Consider the following 20,772-nt stretch of genomic DNA (forward strand, 5'->3'; position numbering starts at 1 on the left):
GTGTTACTTGATTCCTGTCTGATAGGTAGAAGGCGAAACCACTGAAAAAGTTTCCAGTGATGCCAACGGGTACTAAGTTATACAGTAGGGATACATGGGGAACCTGGTTGAAGGCTTTTTGAATATACAGGTGAACCGTTACAATGTGGTATCCAGCGTCGTGGGCTGCTGTGTTGGTCTCGAAGAAGTAAAGCTGGCAGCCACTAACGGACCTTTGAGACAGGAAAGCATACTGCCGGTCATATATGTCAGTAGTTGTCGGCAGGAACCTGGTTATTGGACTTCTGACCAGAAGTTCAAGGGTTCTCATCAGAAGGGAGGTATGATGGATTACCCTGTGGTTAAAAGGAGTTTTTCTAGATACGGATTTGGAATGCGGGTGGATTATGGATTTGTTCCACTGGGAGGAGACGATTCCACAGTTTATAGAGTGAGTGAAAAGATTTTGTACAGGGATTCGAATATCTCGGCCGCTCTGTTTCAGAACACGGGGTGGAAGTCAGTCGGTTCCTGGAAAACAGAGTCCTGTATCTTTAGGAGGGGAAAACACCAGCTAGAGAGATGGTTACGTTGCTGATAATCGAGTGGTCACCCTGACCGTTCACACTTTGGAGGCAAACAACACTGTGTATGGGTTTGGAGTTGGGAGGAAATGGTAAGTAGCAGCTGGCGAAGTAAGCGTTCAGATGGTCTGCAATGTTGACAGGATCAGTGATGAGGCCGCTATTTGTGGAAAACAAACAAATAATTGAATGGCTGTTTACGATACAAAACCTACAAAGCATTCGGCTGAGTAATTTGGATTGCGAAAGATATCTGAGAACAGTGTCCTCTCCCCGGCGTTCCAGAGTTACCCTGAAGGATTGCGAATGGAGAAAAACGTACAAAGAGCGGAGACCGGGAAGCCACGGGTAGGTTGAGACAAGTAACGTTTAAGTAAGTAACACGTAACGTGTTTCTGTAAGTTGAAGCGACCAGTCACACATACGCTTGACTTTTCAGCCCATAGTCGCTCACTGGATCACGCGACTTGTCTCTTTTTCATGCCTACAACCACGTCACATGAAGATGAATCGTCAGATGTCGATTGTCTACAACGTCTATCGGGCGTATCAACCACTCACGCTCCCACGTACGCGCAAGCAGACCTACACATAGGGAAACTAAACGCAATCAGCTCACACAGTCTCGCGCGCGCGCAGGGAGCAAGGAGTCAGCCAAGCACTTCAAGTCCGCGGACAACTCTGGAATAAGTGCAGCAGCCAAACTGCGGAGAAAACACATTCCCGCCGTCCGAACGTTTACCAAGGGACTCTTCACATACGAACGTTCCCTGTTGAGTTGCTCCACACTTTTTATTGCTCTTTATTTTGTGCATGCTTCAAATCGTCCCTGTAAACAACTGTCAGTCACAGTTAAAAACTTTTAATAACGCATACACCATCTGAGTTGCATTATGGCTATCAACACCTGTGCACTATTAAACTCAGAGCCTGTGTGTAACCAAAAGCTGCGTTAGTTGGTTTCTCTGGATTGCTGAGCGCCACGAGAGCTCTTATAGCCGTGTGAGAATGAGCCACGGGTTAGTACAACGAGCAAAATACAAAAAGAGTCTGAAGTTTCTTCCAGAACTCGATCCAAAAGCACGGAGGCAGTAAACGCCACGGCGTTTGGAACAATTATTTGAAAAGCCTTGATGAGTTGTTACAATCAATCAAATGTTCATAATGTATGGTCAGTAACTTCGAAATGATGCATATGCCACTGCTCAAAGCGTTGGATTCCAAGATTTAGCATGCCAACCAGTTTCGCGACCTTCTCCACAGGCTCATGAATCATGTTTTGGAAACTTGTTACGATATGTCTTTAATGCACGGGACAATATCATCACAAGCTTGCGTTGAGTAAAGTTGAAATGATATTAGGATGGTGATTTTGAGAAACCATTTTTGCCGAACAAGATCTTACCATTATATTTGATGCTTCTTCAACCGGAACATTTATGCAGACTGGGGATCGGAAGTTTTCATCAGCTCTTAGAGCCAAACTTGAATATTCTAAGAAAGAGGAGCAACAACTGCGGTATATTGGGCTGTGGAACGGCTCTGCTACCGCTGCCATCGGTCACGATGCTTATAAGTTCTCGCGTCATCCTACAAAAATTCCAGCAAAGTCATCTCGTGGTAAGATGCATCGGTGGATTATTGCCCCGAGAGACCAAAAATACAAATCTGTTAGAAACAATTCAGATTGCTTTTTTTGATTCGCCGATTAACAGTGAAGTGGGATATGTCCCTGATATTGAAAGATGTTTTATCCCATTTTTTTCGCACTGCAACGAGCATGGACACAGCCAGAGCGACGTTGATCTACTGCCGAAGGTTTGCTATGCTTTAACGATGGTTTTGACATACCATGGTCTCAGCTGTCCATGGAGGCTTGTATTCTCCTCATCTGAGTTTTGATAAATTAATTCGCTTGCATGCTTGTCATGCTGGTAGCTGCAAATACAACAGACATCAAGTACACTGCTAAAATAGTGTTGAAATGCACATAAGATCCATAGAAAATCTTCACAGTGATATTCCCGGCCGTCTACTTGTAACACATTTCAACGACTTCTTGCAGAATACTGCTGTCATTCTTTAGGTAAATACTGACGCATATTTACGTTGACCCAAACATCTCCTATTACTCCACGTGCTGAATTCGCACAAAAAGCGTCGAGAAACGTATTCGGGAATGAAAATGTATGCACTTCTGTAATATGCACGCTATGGAAGCACCAGGAGACAGTGATTCTCCGAAGGCAGGTGTTCACGACAATCTCTGTGGATGGAAAACAGAAATAAAGCTCATGAGCCAAAGCCCAGTAAGCAAGGTTGTACATCACCAATACTTACATATGAAGCAATCAAACTGACAGCCACCGTATACTACACTTCTTTAGCAGCAGACAGCCGCACACACGTCATTGCGAAGTTCTTCAAGAGATGTCTTCGGAGGAAATATGTGTTTACAGCTCCACGATATTCTCAGTCGAATGGGCTTCAGGGAATCTTGTCGGGGGACTGAAGTTTGTAGTCACTTCAGTTTCACCTACTTTTTTGATAGTTTGGAACGCAAAATTGATTCATCTCCAGTGCACTACAGGAGTGTTGTTCATTCAGTTGCTGAAAACAAACTTGCTGGTTATGTACACGTCTTGACTGTACCACCACGACGAATATTATGTTATTTATGAGCAACGAATTACGGCCCGTTACAGGAATAAACATTTTATCAAAGTTCAATCGTATGGCCAAAATTCTCATCTTATATGTTCTCTCTTATCCCGGGAGACTTACTGAAAAATTTGAGTTCAGTGCTAAACTTCGACCCGTAAAATAAATTCTTGTTGCTTCAATTGCGAATGAAAACTTGGTAGGTGATCTTGTTGGACCGGAACAAAAGCTTATGTCAGAAGGAAATACTTCCTTCGAAAAACCTGGGATTTTCAATCGGTAAAAATCTGGAAGACTTTGATCAGAATCACACATGGGCTATAAAAATTTACATGCTCATTCAAGCTGAGGTGAATGTGATGGAAATGATTGAGGCCCCATTTTTTGTTCCATTCATTATTTTCTTGTTTTTATATTTCAAGTGTTTTATATCTACATCAACTTGGATGCGTACTGGCTACTGGTTACTCCAAGCTGAATTATGTCTTGTTTTTTATTTCAAGTGTTTTATATCTACATCAACTTGGATGCGTACTGGCTACTGGTTACTCCAAGCTGAATTATGAATCCCTAATTTCTCTGGTTGTACGAATGTACATGCTGATCGCGATCATTACAATATTGCACGCCTACCGGAAAACCTGTTGCGAGTAAGCCCACGGAAGTCTGTAGAGTCATATTGAGTCCCATTCGATGCAGATTAACGCGAGCAACCCGTGCTTCACTATGCACTGTCTGCTCAGTACAACAGGGGAGGTTTTATTCAGCGTCAAGAGAGTGAGTTTAACAGTTTGGGACACAGACTAACTAACTAACTAATATCCAGACAGAGTTATCCGGCTAGTTACGGAAGCCGTGAATGTGTGTAAGTTGAGTCCTTCTGATGACATGCGCCTTATAAATTGCTCTGTTCCCATACGGGAACGGAAGATAATTTAGCTACTGCATGTAACATTTGCTAGAATGTGAGTAGCATTTCCCTAAGCTAGGTCAAACATTTTGGCGCTGATAAGCACTCCTGCTATTTTTCAATTCAAAAATGAAATCCGTTTTCGCATCCCAACTACTTTGCGTAATATGCCGTCAATGTTGCAGTAAACGAGGTTACATTCGGGGACCTTGATAATTCCAACTCCACCACCTTACACTATGAGTGTTTGATAAGGATCACGGTGTATTTCAAGAGATTGCGACATGCACCCAAAACTTTTAATGGATACGAACATTGGTTTGTTCATTTTGCTCGATATATTGTGAAAGCCACCCATGCAGATATACAGACGTGATTGTAAAGATGGGCTAGTTGATCATTTTAACTACACATCCTTAATGGGACCGCGTCGACATTGATTCGAATGTCGCAACAACCTGGAGAAATAGGGAAATGTTTCACTACACACATCACAAGAAAAGATATTTTCCTTTGTGTGGGCGAGAGCGTGCTTTTCTAGCGATGCCTCCGAGCGGAAACCTCTTCCACAACGTTGACATATATGACGTTTCCGCGTCAATAATGTTGCGTACTCGGTCGATCCGGCACGTTCTCTGGTTACTAGCTCATTCCTGTGTTGCTCCATCATGTGATATCTCTGACTTTCGGGTGCTCTGAAAGAAGATAGACAGAAATCACATTTGAATGGCTTCAGGATTCGATGATCCTCAAGGTGTTCACTAAAACATCTGGCGGAATCAAATATTTTCAAACACTTTGGACACTTGTATGGCGTTGTGGGGTTTTCAGGGCTCGGTTCGGATTCCCGTTGCACAAGCGGTTCAGTGTACGATTGGTCTGTGAAGGTTGTGGAGGCAAAACCGATATCTGCCTCCTCCAAAGTTTTGTGTTTGTTGACACCTAATAAAAAGACGGGTGGTTATCAATTGTGGACATACCAGAATATATCATTATCATCAGAAAAGTTCAGAAAGTGATGATCACATAGATCTACATTTAAAAATATTATGAAGGCACAGTTGATTTTCTGTCATTGTGAATGGCGAGCATTTACCTTCACATAATCTGTATTGCGCAGAATTAACTTGCGGTCCCTTTTGTCAGTAACCCAGGTTGGAAACAGCACCGTTCTAAACGATTGACAGTCTGGCAAAGGTTGGAATTCCAAAATGATAGAAAACGCCTGAATGAAGATTATGTAGGCAAAACTTAAACATTTCGCTGGCCTACGAAAAGTTCTGCAAAGGTGTATTCGTTGCTCAAGGATTGCTTAAATATCCAAAGCCTTTCATCATGTTTCCAGGCAAAATTGAAAAAAACAAATTAGTTTGCAAAAAAGTGTATATTCGCTAATTTTGTGCTGTTTGTTTTCAAGTGGAACATAAGGTCGACGGAAACCCGGGGACTGCGCCCACCTGATGAGCCGTAAAAAGGGCGAAACCGGTCGTGGGCTGTCGATGGAATTTTAGCAACCTTATCAGTAGTACGTTACACAGAAACAAGTTACGATTACACTCATTCTGGATGACCTGGGGTTCATCTTATAATTTGTAATTCCATGTACCAGTCTCAGGTGCGGACGCGGAGGTTCAGGATCAAATCATCGGAGTTTTACCTTATGGCGTACTTGGAATTTAGATCAAAGGACCGTTTCGAGGATATCGTATATATTCACCTGCATTTTGCCAAACGTTGAGAGAAACCTGAAGCTTCAAGAAAGGTTTGCTATCAGTTGAATGTGACGCCATAAATAGCTCACTTTAATTTTTGTATCGTGCCATTTTTCAATAAGACTCACTGGTTTGGCAAGTGGCAGCGCTTCCGCCCAGGTCGACATAAGGCTCTTTGTCACTTGTCAGTTTTCATTATAATTTATTTTTCAAATAAAACAGTAACCAATGGGGAAGCATAATTATGAGTATTAAGAAAAAGTTATAAAGTTTATGTGTCCGGTCAAGGAGGTGACCTCCTAAAAATGATTTTTGCTGCATCTTTCATAAGTACGCTAAATAAGGTGGCTTCCACTTTCGAATCGACGCATCCTTATGCTCGTATCCGCTATACCTCAAAGCCTGCACTGACTGACATTATGAAGAATCGCAGGTCGCGAGATTAAACCAAAGTCAGATATTCTTGAACCAAATCGTTAACAGAATTTCGGTATTGGTGAACTTGGCGACCGCGTATTATTTAAAATGAAACGCACCCTTGAATGACACCAGCCTGCATAATCGAGCCGTGTAAGTGAACAACTTGGAACCGATCAGGTCAAACTTGCATCTTTTTATATTTAAAAAACCTAATTTTTAATGAATCTCTGTTCACTAATGATGGGATAGTAGAACCGGTGATGCCTTTTCTTAGTCATCACGCACTCGGATGGTAATATTTTAATATATGTAAAACATAAATTATGGCTGTACCGGAATTTTTGAATCTAAATAACGCATTTGGGTTGAAGAGAATTGTGGACTTACTGATAGGTGCATACGCATGGATGAGATTTTCCAGCGCGCCTACTGAAGTTGGAACGTGGCATATAGCAAAATGACAGAACAATATTCACCCATATAAATTTATGTGCAATATGGCTGCAAAATGGTGGTTGTACTCTATTACGACGAAACATCATACAAAATAATCAAGAAAAATATTGGGAATAGTCAGACGGGACGATTGGTGCGTTCATTCTCATTAACTCACACTACTTCCCGATGCCCAGATGGAGGATAAAAACGCTTATGCATAAAGGGATCGTAGTCAGCCAACTCCTCATATTTAAACATATTCACCATGACTGCACATTGTGATTTATAACATAAACTAGCCCACACAGCTTTGCTGCAAAGCTACCCAATCAGTTTGACCTCCAACTCTGTCCAGTCAAATCCAACATGAATTTCAGGCGCTGTAAAATGAAACATGATGGATTTCACTGTGACAGAAACCAGGCTGAACAGCACATGGTCTATTGAGACAACGTCTTACTTAAGAAAATTGTGTGTTCATCAAAGATTTCCAGCTTGTCTGAGTTGCGAAATTTTAAAAATTTTAAAATTTTAATTTTTTTTAATATTTTAAATTTCATATTCGATGCAAGTGAGATATTTTAATTAAAATTTTAATTTTTTTTAATATTTTAAATTTCATATTCGATGCAAGTGAGATGAGTTTTGATGATCCATAAACCGTGCCGAGCAAACTTCTCGTATTCAGTGACTGAGACACACATGGAAGCATTTTTTCACTTACTGGTTGACTGAAGAAGATTACTCTTTCGGTCCATGGGAGACACCCTGGTCCCTTCATATTTGGATTAGTTTTGGTACTTTGTACTGCGGGAGAAATGTGGTTTCATTTGAATTGAGATTGTGGTCCTACAAACGCATTTGTTACTTTGTTCCTGATCTAACTCCTGCTTTAAGTGTATTTAGCTTTGATAGTTAACCTTTCAATCTCATTTCAGTGATATCACATTCATGACAAGCACCGATCAGAAAGTGCTGTGCTAAATCAATGTGCGTATAGCTCCAGCTACCAGAACAACCATTGATGATTTTGGGTGATCGTTTCTTTTTTGTGATAATTAATCAAAATATTCCTATCCTATTCCCTTGGTTTGTGTCACGTCACCTCAATGATCAAACACAGCATTTTATTTCACGTCAGCTGCAAGACGAACCGGGAAGTAATACGGCTCATCGTCCGGTGTTCAGTATTTACAGTCTATCTTGTTCTAATTACGTGGGCTTTCAAGCCATATCGGAAGGACGTAATGAAACGAGCAACCAAACGGCCAAAATACCTATGATGAATCCTATGATGAATCCTATGATGAATCCTTGCACGATCGCAAATGTTTTGATCCATGCAGCACCGTAGTTACTCACAGAGCGCCAGTCCATTTACACCCCCTGGACTGTAATTTTTAAGGAAAACGAATTTCATGAAAAACACTGGTGTTCGCTGAGTTGAACTTGGTTTCACTCTGCACTTACCCGCCACGTACATTTGAATGCCTGGTTCGTGAAACATGTCCCCAAGTTTGTTATCCGTTTTCACGGGCTCGCTCGCACTAAGTCATTTTCAATGACATCACAGCGCAAGCCAAAAATGTTCAGTGCTCATTCATTCCTCTGAGAAATAGAGAAGTCATATGGTAGTTGAAAGACGTTCACCTGCTAAGTTATTTTCGTGTATGATTAAATGATTTTATTTTATTTTCTTACTCACATTTTCCACGCTATTTCCCCCCTGGTATTTAATGCCAAGTCGGCGAATAAACTTAATTTTAATCAGTCAAGTTGAAGACGTGAAATATTCGACGAGAATAACAAAAATAACCCATTATTGGAAACTTTGTGCTTCACCATTTTGTGCTTTTGTCCTCCGCTTTCTTGCCTGAGGCATGTTGAATAAATTGAAGAGATTTGTGTGACTGACAACTAAAATAGATGACAGAAAAAAAGCAACAGAAGGCACACGGTACCCACATACCTTACACGGAGAAGGACTCAGATTTGTACTGTGTGGGTAACTGTAAAAGCCGTGAATGAGCATCGGCGTTTGAGAAAAAAGCCACCAGCAGTGCAGCTGTAATTTTGATGATCCTCAATAATCGTTCTGTTGGCTCTGAGTTCTCGCAGGTGAGCGCAAAAAAACAAGAAACAAGAAATTGCGTTAAGTATCAAACTACAAACCGGGAGTTATACGGAACGTACGATACATTTTAAGATAATTTATGTGCACAGCTTTCCCTCATCCTTCTCTGCATACTTGAAGGTTTCCAATAATCAGATAGACACGCCATACGCTGACGAGCATTTCGACAAGCATGAAAAGCAATCGATATTATCAGCAACATTCTCAGACAGTAAATTGAACCTGCCTAATTCTCACCAGCCTCAAACAAATTGTACGATAACTTCGGGAATATCGAGCACTGCTGACCTCGGTTACTTTTTGTTGGGGACGCTGTTCGGTTGAATTTTCAAGAAAGAAAGAAAACATCCAATTTGCAAAGTTTCTCCCCTGTAATAAAAATAACGCTTATTAACTTCGGTTTTCGGTCACGAAGTGACAGGTCAATAACTTCACAAAAAATAGCACAAAATTTGAGATGACTCGAATGTCGAAAACGGCTTACCAAATATTCAGTCTGTTTTGTTTTTGGCATTGAAAAGTCGGTATCTAAATTAGTGTGTTAGTTACAAAATTATCTGCGGAATCTGGAAACTCGAGATTTACTGACGGGGTCAAAAGAGCCGCCCTATCTTGTAGACTGAATCAAATTCACCGCTGTCATTTGCTAGATGCCTCCTCTACGGATTTGTTTTATTATCATCCGTGGGTGCCGCTCAAAATGCAGTACATTCAAATCAAGCTGAATATCAGAAGTGAGAGGAACAACAGAAAACGTTCGCTGGGGTCATTTCGCGAAATACAATCTCAATTTTCTGGTAATCTATGCTTGTTATAATACTACGCGTGAGGATGCACTGTCAGTCATTTTCAGTGAGGTGCAACGTTTTGTCCAGTCAGCTGAGAATTGCCTATAATACTACGCGTGAGGATGCACTGTGTCAGACGTTTCCAGTGAGGCACAACGTTTTGTCCAGTCAGCTGAGAATTGCTAAATGAAGAAACGTCCATTAGAACATCTTCACCTTCAGTGTATTAACGCACTTACCGGTTGGCCTCGATGGCATAATGGACGTTTATACAGGGTATAAACCTCTTTTAGATTTGTGAACCGGAGCCGAAAACATTACTATACAGTTTTCTCTATTCGATAATTTACCACAATTTATATCAAACAAATGAGACCCCCGAATACCTCATTGGAGGTGCAGGGGCTGGCCCATTCCAGGCGGATCATTTTTACCAGAATGTCCTAAGAAACAGGTGTCAGTAAAACAGCCCTTTCATCTGTCATTTTGTAAAAAGTCACTTGTAATAGCATGAGGTACTCTGTGATGGTCCAACCTCATAGTAACGTTTGAAGACATAGCTGGACTAGTTGTTACCGCGGCCGCACAGCACTGAGGGTAATTTCTATAATCATAATGCTCCACGTTGGATTTGATCAACCGGTGCATCGGACTGGATCAAATTTGCGCACCTCTGCATGCAGACGAACAAAATCTCGACCGAAGCATTTCGATGGGACCAATATTGGATTCTTTAACGAGGAGTCCTTGGAGTCAAATAAATGATGTTCACAAGCTGGATCTCGGAGGGGCCAACGGTGCTAGTGAATCCAGCATCGACCAGATTACGCCGGCAGAGGTCAGGTGCGTATCGACGAATCAGGACACAACAAAGTATTTTGAGCCTACTGAATTTGTCGAAAATCCTACTTCCTTTAAATTCCAAGTACAGGATTTGGTGCTTATTCTTAGTGCTCACAAAGCATTTTCGGCGCATCTCATTTTTTCCACCGCAGAAGCTCATCGTCCCTCTAATGAAATTTTGCTTAAATAGGTTTAAAAATCAGTGTAACGGTGATAGATGTGATAACATAAATCAATATTTAAATGTTTCAGTGTCACGGATGGGCATATAAATGTATATGAGCAGCCAATTCCGCAGGCCCGGTTTCGTGCTTGGCTTATCAGGTAAAAAACATGTTGAAATTATAAATGTTATGTTGCGGTGCTTCTACAAACCCTCTTGATTGTTTGTGTAAGAACCGGTGTAACGGTATCAACTACTGCTTAATGTGACAAGCAGATTCATTCTGATTAACGAATAATTTCCATAGCAACTTCCGGAATAAATAGAACCTGCCCTTGGCGTTCTGACCGTTCACAAAAGCAGAAACGACTCATTCTTCGAAGGCGCTTTCATCCAAGTTACGCGTTCCTGATAATAAGAGGGTGCAGTTTATTTGGCCATAACCATCGAATGGTAGGAGTATCAAAGTTTCTACGATATAATACAAGAACAACTCATCCGGACATTGCCGAGATTAGGCGATCACGGTCATTTTGCCATGGGCTGCGTGCTTTAACAGTCAGTGGACATAAGTAAGTCTCGTCGATTACAAAACGCCAGTAGCATCGTCTAGAGGCGCCAGTTGTGCCAAATTAATGGGAGTCTACTATCAGCGAAATGTTCTTGTCGTGACCAACTGAGGGGAATTTCCCAAAAAAAGATGGATTATTAATCGGAGAAATTCATCTTACAAGATTCGGGGCTTTTCTGCCCTTTTCTGCATTTGAGGGTTATAAAAACATCCGCATATTCTTGATTTCATGTATCCCTAATAAGCTTTGGACTGTCAGTAATTATAAGTCAATTTAGAACTACTAATTTACCATTAAGTACTCAGAAATTAATTTTGCTTTTGACATTGTATGTTCAAATAGGTGTAGCATGGCCTTCTGTTTGGCTATATTTTGGGCTAAACATTAAAACACGTGTATTTTTTTATTGCCTATTTATGTACAACGTAACACACATCTTATTTAGGTTGGTACCTTGAATATCCAAAAATTCGCATGGTGAGCAATCCACATGTCCAACCTCCTCGAATTTCAGGACACTGCCTTCCGCAAGCAGCGTGAAGGGAGTGATCATATTCAGCAAGGTGATACGCATACTCCTAACAGAATGTTTTCTGCTTTTTCTGTCTGTGGTATGAAAGCAGTTAAGAGAAATATACGGGAAACCGGGACCATTACCAGAGTGATCTGTGTTTGATGCACATTCGTGCCTTAAGAGTGAAACAACTAGGAGGCAGGTCAAGGGCCAACGACCTCAATATTTTAGGAACTAACATCGTAAGACGCGACAAACAAGGGTGCTGTGCAGTTAGGCAAAACAAATCAACGCCACCTTCTTAAGAAGACCCCACCATTGCACCTCTCATATATCAATGATTTCTGTAGGTGTTCATTTAAGAGTTAGTGCATGTGATATTAAGCTTGCAGCTGTGGCCATCTGTGTTCAACTTTAGCCGGCGGTGGCCGTGTGATTACAGAGTACGTACCTGTTTCGCGTATTCTGGTATTACGAAACAGTATATGAGCCATAAAGCCATCAGGTTCATACAAATGCCAGCGAAGTCTCTGTAGCCAAAGCTACTTTGGTGCACGAAAATGATTGATATACGACTTTAGTCACCAGGTATAGCGAGTAGTACAGTGTTCAAACGTTTTTCGGGTACATGCTCAGTTGATCGAAATGATCCTGGAATGTCCATACTATTGTGCGCCCTCGTTATTCTGATTACCCACTCAGCCCGAAAAGGTAGCGGCAACCATCCACACTGTAGCATTTTGCCACTGTGATAAAAAATATCTCTCTGGGTCCACTCAATAAGGGCTCCTGGCATCACATCTGATATCCAAGACGTAATCCCAGACTCAAGTCGACGATCGTAGCGCTGAAGTTTAGGTATCAGAAACAATCGCCCGACTGACATTATTCAAAGTTTTAGAATTTTACTAAAGAGTCGCTCAAAAAGGGCAGTCCAGACAGAAAATCTTTTGGGAAGAAAACATAGTGCAATCGAATAATTCGCGGGCAGTATAGTGCAGCATGAACCAACGCCCATTTTAGTGAACACCTCAAAAAATGGCAACATTTATCATAACTGCACTTTCTGCATACTTCCGGAAGCGGATCCATACCTTATATTAGCACATACACTTTTGTGCATCGGCATTATATAGGACTGCACGCGGATGGAAGTTATCCCACTAGTTCAGGTCATCTTTTACAAAAATACCTTTAAATGTGGAATTGTTTCGTCCACAATCGTTCACAAGCATTTGTAGACAGAATCCGGTGTTTGTATCTGTTTAATCGTCACTCACAATGTGGTTCATTCTACCATTATTGCACCAGTTCACAGTGCCGCGTCGCTAGCCTTCCGATCAATGTGATGTTGCACGTAATTATGCATGCACGAACCTAAGCAAGAAATCGATATGACTTTGGACCGAGCAGTCGTTGATTAAACCAAGCTACTCCGTGGTGAAGAAGGTAACACAGGAAGGTAACACATCAAGCGATGGGTAAAATAAACAACAACAACGACAATGATTCAGTGGATTCGGGATTGGCGCAGTCATATCACCCATGATTTAAACAGTCGTCATTTACCTTCGGAGTCTTGGAAGATGATTTGAAAACACGTCGCATCACGAAGTTAAACGCCACTGAAAATCTTGGTCGCCCATTACAATTAGCGGAGCTGCTGACTGCGCGTTGTCGAACTAAAATCACTGTAAATGAACGTACATTTCCACACAAAACAAACTGTAACTTTTTATTTGCCATTTGGATTAAGGTATGTTACATATCATAGGTGTGCACGGAGCCCACAAAAACAACTCGGATCAGCAGCGGACAAGCGGCTTGGTTTTCAGCAAACAAAAACGCCTTCATTAGGAATTAAGATATTGTTCTAGAATTCACCCGCTGAAAGTAGAAACATCCGGGGTAAATTGATGGGTGTCGAAAATGGGTTTTGAACCGCAAGGTCAAGATCGCTTGCTCTAAATACATCTTATGGCTAAACATCCGTAATGGACCCGGCTGTTATAACCTGGTCCCGTGCACGAGGCTACTGCACAAATATTTACCCAGGGATTGTCCGATGGAAAATTTCGTCTGTTGTTGTGATAAAATTCTTGAAAACAAGCGAGAAAGATATTGTTCATTTCGTTCTATGAACATCTTGTTGATTCACCGATTCTCCGTTACTTTCCTTATTGAAAATGACCTCAAACACACCAAAGATTTCATCTCGCTACTTTGTTTGTTTGAAGCCATTTGTTTGTGTGGTACTTGCAACCGGTATTCACGAAATATTCGAAGTGTTTACATTGTGCGTCGGTCTTTACTGCAATGCGCCACCCAAAAGATTTCAAGCGGAGGACCCCTCTGCCGTCCTTTGACATCATCGTGGACTCTACCATAGCTGAATATTTACAGTCGGCACGCGGCAATATTACAGCTTATGGTACTAATACGGAACTAAACGCTGGGTACCAGTAACCCTATAATTTCTTAAATTATAACCGTATGCACGCGACTTTTTATATAAGGAGCCCAGAAATACCAGGATTTCTAGAGATTTGTCTTTTGCTTACTATTCTTGCGATGGTCAACATGCATTGTACGGTTGCTTGTTTGTGATTCGAAAATGAACTCGTGATTTTCAAGATGGTGTTATTCACTTTGGATGATCAGATATCCGCAAATCGCAGAAATACTAGGGCAACAGTTTCCTGGACCCAACGAACCATGCAAACGTATTCAAAGGAGTGACAGGGAACTTTGCGGACAGTTGGCAGCAGCTTCACTGCTAGCCATAAACTTGCTCTCATGCATCACTGGTTGTGGTAGAGATTTTCGTGAGCTTTTTAGGCGCAACAAGTCCTTAGTTTGCACGCAGGTTGCTATTTAAACGGAATTTGAATGTGGATGCGTAGGCTGATCGTAATTTTCTTTGCACTTTCGGGGCGGTGTTCAAACTCTGGATTACTATCGCTCTCTCCTAAGAAAGGCGTGGACTGATAAATCAGAACGAAAAAGTTAAATGGATGTCTTTTTGTTTTTACAAATTACTTGCATCACAGTATTTTTTGAACTAATCTTGACGTTTGCAGAAATTCACTCGGTTACAAAAATTCCCCATTGGATTATTCAAATGGAAGCTACATGTTATGCTATCATTGGTAAATCCAGATTGGTGATGCTTGCGTCGGTACCGGAATCTGTTTACCTATAGTGATACTCAAAGATATTGAGAGCATGGTCACAGACAGCATTTGTGAAATATATGTGTTGTGCTGAAAATACAGGTGGAAATTCACGTAGAGATTCACCGCAGAAAAAGTTAGGACAGACGCATATTTGTTTGAAAAGGCAAAAAATCCACTGCAATACAAAAAGATTGGTTGCCGAAATTGATAGTCATGTTATGTAAGATTTCCCTTGTGTCGAAGGGATAAAAACCTTCTGGAGCAAAACTACTACATCTACTTGAAGATAACCAGCATATGTAAAGCATCCAATTTGAAGAGTACAGTGCTGTGAAGGCATATAAATTATTTGCCAGTTATTTGCCGAACCACTGAAGTGCATGTTTCATGTTCTGCACAGCGCCCATAGATAAGCAACGAGGGAACTTATGTCAGGTGAATCATTCAAGGGACGTACATTGGTGCAGGGTATATTCAGACATATTAGGAAGGATAGCACCAAAGATCATGTTGTGTGTAGGCAAGCAAAAGTAGGCACTTAGCAGTCAAAACATTTTGGCCAGAAATAGCCTGCAGCCGCCCAGTCACCCACGAACTTGAGTGATCAGCTCACAGTCGCTCACCGGATCACCGGGTTGTTATAAAAAAACCACGTGACAATAGGCTGACTCTTTGGACACCGATTATCTGTACCGTCTAGCAAGCGTAGCAGCTACTCATGTGCTGACGCGCCCACGTACGCGCAAACAGACCTACATATAGGAAAACCGAACACCATCAGCACACAGACTCACGCGCGCGCAGTCCACAGACAATTATGGAACACGTGTAGCAGTCCTACTGCGGAGAAAATGGGTTTCCGCCGTCCGGACATCAACCAAGTCACTCTCAAATCCGATAAGTTCTCTTCTGACCTGCTATCATTTTCGCATTTTATCCATTTTTATACTTATTGACGCCCATCACCGTCAAACGTGCTAAGGTCTTTTATTAGTACATTATCAACAGTGCACTAATAAGCCTAAATTTGGAAGTTTTGCACAGAATGCTTCGTTTGCAAACCAAGAAATAACTAATTGTGGTGAACGAAATCTGACCCGCACGTGTGTGGAAGTCACATCTATTCAAAATGAAATAAAGTGGTGTGATTCAAGGTCGTAGGAATTAGTATAAAACCATGGATATGCGGGCGAAAGCACGAGAGCATCCACGGTGTCTTTTTAAACTGTTTGATATGGTGATCGTTGCCATGTTGGTTACGTTCTGCCACGGTAAGTTCTTTAAATTGCAGAAGTTTGCAATGCGTATGAACAATTTCAATGTACTCATTGAGTCATGTATTGCCTTACAGTACAAGGTTCCCTGACAAGGCGTATCCCAGAATACTACATATGCATGGGTGAGGATCATTAATTCAGTAATTTATTTTGATTTTTGTGTTGAAATATACATGCTGAAATTCATTCTCCAATAGTGGTAGTCAGTAAGAATGACGTTTTGCAGTGGCAACTCAGCCGTGAGGACCGTCTACAACGACGGGCCGGTGAATGCAGCTACTGCAAATATCACTCCTATCCACGAAATGTTTTTTACGTTTTTATGTCTAACCGATTTTTTGGACGTGGAATTATTTAAACAGAGAACTGTGGAGAAGATCCACTTGATATAAGTAAGTACCGAGTAGATTATCCGAGACCAATAATATTAAGCTCAACATTATTTGTGTAAATTTCGACGTTTTGCACTATGAATACGTGCAGTCATGGAAACTGTTTGACAGTAAATAAACCTAGTATAACCTAATATGAATGAATTTATGCTATATTTTAGTGCATTTAATTGCTAAGGGAATCGCAGTTACCAAGTTGCTCGCATGTGCATTTGCCGGAGTATTTGTTCGACCAGAATTGATAAGCCCAAAGTTTTAGGCAGTACAATCAGAAACATTTCTTTGGTGTTTTTAGAGTGTCCCATGATTGCCATATGTTTTTCGGGAAATTTGGATTCATTAAACGATACGCTTGACATCTCAGGAGAACCTTCAGGGCGGTATGATAGGTATTGGCGTTGGTTACAAAAACGTACCCTCCACCAACTAGCCTGTTGGCAAGCTATGGAATGAAACTGCTGAACAAGCCCAATTCTCCCTTGCCTCCTTGCAGCCTACGAAGTCAGTAGGTGCCGCGGTAAGTTCACTGACACCAGAGATACTGCGTTGATTATCCATGTGGCGCTCAAAAGGTTTTCTGAAAACCAAACGACATCGCTGCTCTGTTTGAAGCAGCGCTGCAGTTAAAACGGGGCTGATAACACAGGTGAATTGGAGAAGTATTTAAAAACCATTGACGATTTTCAAATGTTGAAGTAAACAGGAAATCAATAAGAGGATATATTTGAAAAAAATTAAAGCAGTGCGTGTGTATTTATGTTTATATATTTAGATAAATGCAATGAAGATGAACTGAAACGCTGCAAGGGTTTGTCAAAAATGCTTTTTGTTGATAAACGTTTTGCTGAGTATTTCAATACCTTGCAATTTGCTTTCATTTTGAAAAATCTAGTTTCCAGAATATCATGTGTTGCCAGACTTTTGCAATATCCAAAAGTTAATGTCACATAATTTGATCAAACTAAGTTGATTCATTCAGATAACTGAAGGCCAAGTTATTCTGAGTTACAACAAAAGCAAGGACTTTGCAGGAAACGGCTTACACAAATAATCATTTAGATGAATTCACCAGCAAAAAAACAAACGCATTTTTTATTCAGCCGAACACTTGGGTGACAGAATTGAAACAAGTATGTTGTTTTATAGCTCACTTCCTTTAGTTTTAAGCTTTTTTGTTGAAGCGTTAATTGACACTGAGTAAATAAACACTGAGAGCCAATTCTGGACACAACCAAGAAGGTTTTCATTACATGAATTCTGTTTTTGTGACAACTTTGAACTTTTTACAAATGACACGATATAACAACCACGAAAAACAGTAGAAAATGTCGGGACATTTAAATTTTTCGCTGCGAAAGCGAGCGCCTGTGATGAATCTATAAATATATATCTGCTTACTTCTTGAATCGACATTTTGTGTGCAGTTGTGTTTGCACTACATCGCATTGACTCGCATATTGGCTTTCGCCGTTGCCTAAACCAATCTCCTGAAAAAAGGGCCTCAAAACATATCTCCTTAAACTTTTGGAAACCGATAAAACCTAGGCGGATTAGGGTGACCGTCCGGTCGCTATCAATATTTCTGAGGATGCACAAGGTGTCGTCACTTCACTTGTCAAACGTTTTGTCGATCAAAGAAATTCAACACTCGAATTTGTTTCCATTATACGCAAAAAAACTTGCACCCCGCCCCGTCAATTCATAGAAAAGTGCTGGAAGATTGCTCTGGAACGTTGCATCGGTGAGCTGTTACATTTGTCACTTATAATGCAACATGTTCTATTTCCACGACTAAAGGATAAAAGTAATCGACATTCCGGTATCAAAGCATGTGTATAAAGTGCACACAAATAATTTATCATCTACTCCCATTACCAAATTTGAAACACAATTTTGACTACATCGTTTTATTAATCTATAGTCAACTGTGGCGAGGAGGTGGATTGTGTATGTGAGTTTGGTGAAACAATTCTAACAAGTCGAATAGTTAGTACCACTGCTGACCTCGTTGTTTTTTCCGGCATAATATCACAAACCCTAGCTATATTCATTTGGACTAAGAATAATTGTGCCGTCAATGGATTTCGGACACATTGGAATGTATGCAGAGAGCATAGAAAAAGTATCAAACGGAAATGACCAGCGTTATTGATGTTGCGAGAAGACAAACGCAAATTGGTATTTCCTAAATTATATGACTGCCTAGATTTCCTGCAAATGACTTGTGAGTTTGATCCACAATTTTTGACCGCCAATCGAAGAGGAGTAACTTTCAACTTCAAGCATAACTGGAAGCAATGAAACGTTTTCTGAGTTAAGCACCTTACTTCATCCGTAGTGAAGGCGCAGGATCATTCATTCACTAACACTCAACCAAGCAACGACATTCACTAATGAAAAAGACGCAAATAAAAAGTGAACATTTGCTTCCAAGTGAGTATTCAAAAGTTGTTATCTACTGTCTGTGCCTTGGAAAATATTGCCTCAACTATAGGTCGAACCCCACAAGATGTATCCGAATAAATTTCATATATGAATGTTTCTTGTAACAAGGCTGAATGTGATACACAATAGGGGAACGTGCTTGACCTAACAATTACAAAAGCCCCGTTCCTGCGTATGTGACACGGTTATAGGAAACTCCTATGATTGTGGGATAGCTTAGCACATAGGACTACCAAATAATAGCACTTCCCGCCTCTTGGTCAATGACGTTTGACAGCAGTTGTTACGGAGTTACAAAGAGAAGCACGGAGCTGACTCATGATCTCAGTTCAACATCTCTTCTCATCAGATATTTGGTGCTTACTCCTTGATGGATTTTTGGGGTTCCCCGCTCTGTTCAAACGCGCATTCTTTAATGTAGATGATCGTTTGCTTAGACCAAATTTTTATTAAACAGGAATAATTAAACATATCAACCTGAAGGCCACTATGAAGCCAATGATGAAGACGAATGCTGCTTTTTAAATTTTTAGTGTCGTGTCACGCATTTTACCCTTATGTAGGTGAGTGAACGTTTAGTCATCAAATTGTCGAAGAGTTTTCAGCAGACTTGTGAATAGTTTACTTTCAATACTGTTTGGAGACGTGAGCAGGTTGAGTTTCATCATCTTCCCTGAAAATTTAAGTGGCAACTAGGCGGCAAGCGAACTCCAGAATTCCAGTTGCGATCCTCAGGTAGCTTCATTGTACTTTCGTACCTCAGAAATGGATTGTGAATCCACGCATCTCGCTGAACGAGTAGCCTACTTTGCAAATTCTAGAACTATGGGTGTAACGGTGATACCACTCATCGGTAGGCACGCGAGTAGTATGTGTCGTTCGTAGGGTGTAACGTACCACTCATCGGTAGGCACGCGAGTAGTATGTGTCGTTCGTAGAATTTCACATTGGGTCGGTTGAAAAATGGAATTCTGTCTGTGAATTCGTGGGACCACTGTGGAACATTTGCTTGGATTTGACCAACGAACGTGTGGAGGCATCGAATCTCTAGGAAGACTCGTTCGGGAAAAGATCCGCGTCCACTTTTTGGAACTAAGATGCAGATTAGTGTTTTGCTTCCGTATTCAATGGTCTGTAATCGGTCAGTTGGCATTTCCGAATAAACAACTCCACAGCAAGGGCCTTCTTCCTTTCATTTGGTGCCGTGACCAGGATAAGGACGAAGATCCCGTGGCCGCAACCATTTGAGGAGGGGGATGTTCGGACCTTCCTGGAAGACTTTGAGGAGGTTGCGGAGGCTGCAGTGCTGAAGACCGACCGGGGTATGTTGGCAGCGCTGAAGACCCTCCTCAAGGGCCATGCGAAGGCGGCCCTGGATGCGGCCAAAAGAGGCCCTCAGAAATGGATTGGGCCGCCGCGAAGGAAGCCCTTGCAGCGGGGTTCGACACACCGGCCGACCGCCAGGAGACTATGAGGCGGTTCAAGACGGCCAGGATGGCACCCGGATCTGACACGACCGTGTTCTTCGCCGGCCTGCAGCAGTTGTTGGATCGCGCTTTGCCCACACTGGATGGAGTGTCGCGAAACCAGTTGCTGTCGGATCAGTTTGTCGAAGGTGTGCACCCCGCGCTTGGTGCCCAGTTGCGGTTGGCGCGAGCAACTGGCCAGTTGAGTGTGGAGGAGCTGGTGCTTCTGGCCCGGGAGCTGCCCCAGGAACCACTGGCCACGTTGCAGTCGCAGGAGAACAGGGATGCTGCATCAGTG

At 41.6% G+C, this 20,772-nt stretch overlaps 2 protein-coding genes across 2 annotated transcripts in view; one reads left to right on the plus strand and one right to left on the minus strand.

Moving 5' to 3' along the window:
- Positions 1–94: 94 nt before the first annotated feature.
- The window catches only part of T265_03720 (hypothetical protein), a gene marked incomplete at both ends in the record, with an annotated part of 27,880 nt that continues 7,202 nt past the window's right edge, over positions 95–20,772 (plus strand). Inside the window, 5 exons of the mRNA XM_009168267.1 lie at positions 95–320; positions 361–430; positions 2,041–2,183; positions 20,184–20,330; positions 20,363–20,741. Coding sequence (XP_009166531.1) covers positions 95–320; positions 361–430; positions 2,041–2,183; positions 20,184–20,330; positions 20,363–20,741 — 965 coding nt within the window. The remainder of the gene's footprint in view (positions 321–360; positions 431–2,040; positions 2,184–20,183; positions 20,331–20,362; positions 20,742–20,772) is intronic.
- On the minus strand, positions 8,543–20,161 carry T265_03721 (hypothetical protein; the record flags this gene model as incomplete). The annotated part of the gene is made up of 3 exons (XM_009168268.1): positions 8,543–8,621; positions 11,639–11,810; positions 19,906–20,161. The coding sequence occupies 3 exons, from the start codon at positions 20,159–20,161 to the stop codon at positions 8,543–8,545; spliced, it is 507 nt and encodes a 168-aa protein (XP_009166532.1).

Source organism: Opisthorchis viverrini (assembly GCF_000715545.1).
Source record: "Opisthorchis viverrini unplaced genomic scaffold opera_v5_54, whole genome shotgun sequence".
Lineage (NCBI taxonomy): Eukaryota > Metazoa > Platyhelminthes > Trematoda > Opisthorchiida > Opisthorchiidae > Opisthorchis > Opisthorchis viverrini.